Source organism: Echinops telfairi, unplaced genomic scaffold (genome assembly GCF_000313985.2).
Source record: "Echinops telfairi isolate 266 unplaced genomic scaffold, ASM31398v2 ScPeMD7_443;HRSCAF=831, whole genome shotgun sequence".
NCBI classification, from domain to species: Eukaryota; Metazoa; Chordata; class Mammalia; order Afrosoricida; family Tenrecidae; genus Echinops; species Echinops telfairi.
In genome coordinates, this window is record NW_022104341.1 from 33,195,071 (window position 1) to 33,200,141 (window position 5,071).

At 39.9% G+C, this 5,071-nt stretch overlaps 1 protein-coding gene across 2 annotated transcripts in view; it reads right to left on the minus strand.

Annotated features, from left to right (window-relative positions):
- HS2ST1 (heparan sulfate 2-O-sulfotransferase 1) overlaps positions 1-5,071 on the minus strand; it is a 179,301-nt gene that overhangs the window by 19,497 nt on the left and 154,733 nt on the right. For both annotated transcript variants that reach the window (XM_013003878.2, XM_004699276.3), the window contains exon 4: positions 883-1,021. In XM_013003878.2, the coding sequence (XP_012859332.1) occupies positions 883-1,021 (139 nt within the window). The remainder of the gene's footprint in view (positions 1-882; positions 1,022-5,071) is intronic.

Sequence of the window (5,071 nt, forward strand, 5' to 3'; positions counted from 1 at the left end):
AGAGGGAAGCCTGAGAGTATGTCAGTGGCATGTCCCATGCTTTTGGCAATCCTGTGAACAATGAGGTTCAGTAAAAGCTTTCCATGAGAAGAGTGACAAATCAGTTTAGTTTCTTGGAAAAATAACTGGTGATGTTCTGGTAGATGCACTGAAATGGAAGACAATTTAAATCTGAATAAATACGAACTTTGTTGAGCCATTATTCTCTTCTTGACTGAAAATAGTTGCCACAATGGTGTCCCTAAATTGATGATCACATATCAATGTAAACTGTAATCATGAAAACTAAGAGAATCACAAAGCACACAAATACATCATATTGATTACAGTGGCCTGATTAGAAAATTGTGAAAACAAATATTCAGCTTTGGAAAAGAAAATAATTTTACAAGACCACACATACACAAAAATGATAGTTGTTTGCATGGGACAGTTTTAAAGAAGTGCAGCAATTCTGTATGCCACTGTAATCATATGAACACAACATTACACATTTGCCCAAACTGTACAACATACGGAATGACCCTAAAGTAACAGCAGTAAGTAATAACATGTCAATATGTTTCATCAGTTGTACAAATGTGCTTTATGAGTGTAACATGTTAGTAGGAAATAGCTTGCATGGAGAACTCTGTACTTTCTACATGATTAAGCCTAAGAGGCTCTAAAAAGAATGTCTATTAAGTTTGTGTGCTTCAAGATATCAGCTGCTAAAGTGGGTTTTTGGTTTGTTTTTGTTACTGTTCTTTATACCATTGTTTTCAAAATTGCCACAATCAGCAAGCAATACTCAATGTTAACAATAAGACATTTATAGTCAAAAACAGAAAAACATACTGTACACTGTGTTTCAAAACAATTATCTTAAAACTAAGACATTACCTTCTTATCTCCTTGTTTTCGTCTCCGTAACCCTGGTCTATAATCATCTCCAAATCTCAGAAAGTAATAGTAAGAAACTAGTCTTTCAATAGGATCCCTGATAACATTAATGTAAATTGGCTTCTTCTTCACACCAAATCTGAAATAGAGAACATTTTTTAAAAGTAAAATAAACATTTTCATTCTATTTAGGAGTGATCTAAAATTAAGCATAGGCATTTGAGGCACTGAATTAATTCAAATGAAACAGAGTATGTGGAGATCAGTAAATGTTTTAGTATTATTTATGTGAACAAGATATGACTTTTTAAATTACAGTTGAAGATAGAGAAAAAGTGAAAGATGACAAATTTACTGCTAAGAATTAGGTAAAATATTTTAATACTATGTATTCCTTCAATTTCATGTTCAAATAGGCAAGTCTTTCCCAAAAAACAAACTAAACCATGGCTGTCAAGGGATTCTAACTCATAACAACCCTCAAGTTAGTAGGTACCTACTAAAGAATGTTTATCATTTCATATTAAAATTACAAAAATTACTTTATTCTATTCCATAATCGATCAACTAGTGATACAAAAGAGACATAAGTACACATTAAATATGAGCAATGATTTCTCAAGCTTTTATTTCACTGAATCGGGTAAGGATTATCAATAGATACAGTCTGGGATAATTTATGGAGCCCTGGTGATTACCTGCTGGGCTGCTAGTCTCAAGGTCAGCAGTTGAAAACCACCAGCTGCTTTGTGAGAGAAAGGTGGGGCTTTCTACTCCCATTAGAGTTACAGTCTGGGAAGCTCACTAAGGCAGTTCTACCTGTCCTATAGGGTCACTGAGTCAGTGGCAGAATAACACAAGTGCGACCATTTGATTTGATTTCTCTTGGGACTCATTTTAAAGACAAAATAGAAGTGAAACAATGCTGAATTCTCAGCATTATGTTGTTTGTTGTTGTCAGGTGTCTTCAAGTGGGTCCAACATTCATAGTAATCCTATGTGCAACACGACGGAACACTGCTTGGTGGTGGGCAATGTGTTGGGAAATAGGATCAAGAGTTGAAGGAACCTTTTACTTTAGCACACCTTGCAGACCCCAGAAATGTAACAGTCTCCTTGTTCCAATATCCTCATGTCTCCCAGTCTCTCCCTTTCAATATACCGTATATACTCCAGTATAAGCCAACCCGAATATCAACCAAGGCACCTAATTTTACCACAAAAAACGTGCTGAAAAACTCAGCTTATACATGAGTATATACGGTACTTTCCATACCAATTTTCAGCTGATATTCCTAAAACACCAGTTCACAGATCACACTTCTTTCCAGAGCCTGCAAAACGATACTGTCTATGTTGGCATCAAGCCAGGTTATTATAGCTATATGTCTTCTGCATCACCTTATAACTCTCCCCAAACAAGAAACAACCTATTATCAAGTAGGCTCTTCCTTTCTACCTGCTCCCATAGATTAGGATAAGTAAAAAAAGTGCTACTACAAAAATCACAGGAGCCTTTATGAAACAGAAGTATCAATATGTGAAGCAGTTGTTTCTAAACATATCTTCCATCCAGGCCGAGACATCTCTGGAGCAGTTGTGTTAGACAGGGTTCTCTAGAGAGATAAAACCAAATTCCTGATAATATAATATATTTATTTATGAAGATAATTAGATATATAACGAGAAATGAACTGTTAAATCATATACAGATAAATATACAAGAAATAAACAGTTAAATTAGAAAGCACTATAAATGGCTTAGTGCAACTCACATCCGTGAGAGAAAGTTGAGAAACTAGCAGTCCTTCAAGTCTCTGTCTGATGCCAGATCTTCCTCTGTTTGTAGAGAGAGCTAGGCTATGTCAGCACAGCAGCCAATCACAAGGCAGGTCACCAACCACCAGTCCCTAGCTCCAGAGAAGTCTTAAAGGGACCTCAACTTACAGCAACACAGTCCACAGGCTAGGCGTCCCACAGGCAGTGTAGCCTTTAAATTGAGGCACAGAACAAGCAAGGCAGCCGCACACTGGTCCGATGATCACAGAGCCAGAGACAAGAAAGGCAAGGCTCACCAAGCCATCCATCTCTCCGCCCCTCAGTCAATCCCACCTGCGTTTATCAGCCAGGCTGGCACAATAAACTATCTCAGCAGTGCTTCCATCTCTCTAACCCTTCCCCAAAGGATTCTGTGCCCTTCAATTTACAGCACACTACACGGTGGTCTGGCTTTCTGGAATGTCTTAAATCATGTGCCTTTGAAAAGTTTTAGGAACAACAACAGCAACAAAAGTCTGAAGGGCAAGATGGCGGCTGCAGGGTGGATGGGGTAAGGTTTCCCAGTACAGTTCCTATGGGACAGTCCTTGTTGCCCCTCGAGGAAGGAGGTACAGGATTATGATGGACACAAAGTACTCGGTGCAACTTTCCTGGCTTTCTTCACAGCAGTGCATAAGAGAGATGGACTACTCAGTCCTTATGGAGCTCACATTCTCCTCGGGGGGAGCCAGACAATCACATAAATAAATAAGCAGGGGAAAATGCTAAGGTGAAAAATAATAAGTGAAAAGGAAAAGAAGTGCCAAGGGAGGTGGTGGCGAGTACAATCTAAAACAAAACTTCAGGAAGGTCCTAAAGGTACTTTGATGAGGCACATCTAGATATCTGGCACAATATTCTAGGAAGATGAGAGTTCTAAGATTGAAGGCCCTGAAATACTGTCAGACTGAGGAAATGCTAGGAATCCCATGTCTGCATCCGAATCGGAGGAGGATAGTTGCAGTGTACGGAGTGTAACGGAAAGAGGATAGAGTAGGCCTTGTAGACCATTAAAAGCATTGATTTTTACTTGGCACAGGAAGGACACTGGAGGGCTTAAGTCAAGGAATACTATGATAATTCATTGTCAGAGGCCATTGGTTGCTGTTTTGAAATCAAGTGTAGAGGGACAATCACATAACCATGTGAAGTCTAGGAAGCCTTTATGTACTATGCTATCTGCTGTCATGACTTCTCCTGGCACACGCTGTCCTTATGAATCAACATCACTCTGAACTCGTTCTGCCACTACTGTTGCTCTTCTAAGGCTTTTCTCCATAACAGTAGCATAAACTACTTGAAGAAAGCAGAGGACATGATACTTCTTCTATACATCATTGGCTACTCAATAACACCATCTTTAGAAGTTTAGAAAAATACTATTATTATGAAGTTGAAGATCACAACAAGAAGTGATACATTTAAGCCTATGTTTTATAACCGAGTAAGTCAAAGTGAAAGGGATGAAATGCACATGGGTCCACTGAAGGCTTCAACTTAGCCGACAGCTTATAGCTTAAACTTCCTTGCTTACCAAGATCTTTTTCAAGAGACACTAATGACAGACAGAGGCAGGGAAGACCCTAGGAGGAGGCCAAGAGTCACAGACAACAGAGCTAAGTGCTGTTATACACACAGCCCTGTACTAGCTGGCCTATGAGTAGATGAATGTGTACGAAGGGCAGTGGGAGCACACACACAAGTATATCTACATATACAGGTTTGACAGAGGACATCTGTACATGATTACTTACCTTTGCTGCAAATACAGCCCTGAATGTGGTAGAGCAATGTGGCAGGGGCAAACTATGGAAACTTTTTTAGATATAACCCAGACCTCAAGCATCTGAGAGCACAGGACCCTAAGTCTCAGGAGACGCCAAGGTCAATTGTGTGACACAGTCTGTAATAACAATGTTCTAAATCTTACTTTGGTGAGCAGCAAGTGGAATGTTGAAAGCTTGTGAACAGCCACCTAATGTGCAGCTATGGATCGACCCCTGTCTGGAGGAAAGAGGAGTACTGAAAACCCAAAAGACGTGGGAACAATCAGGCCAATGGGTAAATGAGTCCCAGGAACACCAGTCCTCAGGACTCTGAGCCCAAAGAACTAGAGGTGCTTGGCTGCAACTGCAAACTGCTCCGAACGGGATCACATTAGAAGGACATGGATACATTGGAAGGTAAATGTGGAATAAAACTCAAAATCATAAAAGGACCAGACTTACTGCTCAGAGACTGGTGACCCCACCCCCACCCTCAACCCCACCCACCCAAGGCTATTGACCCTTAGCTACCTTTCAGTCTAGGAATGAACTCACACCCATGGCTCAATTTTCAGCCAAACATACAGCATGGTATAAGGGGATCA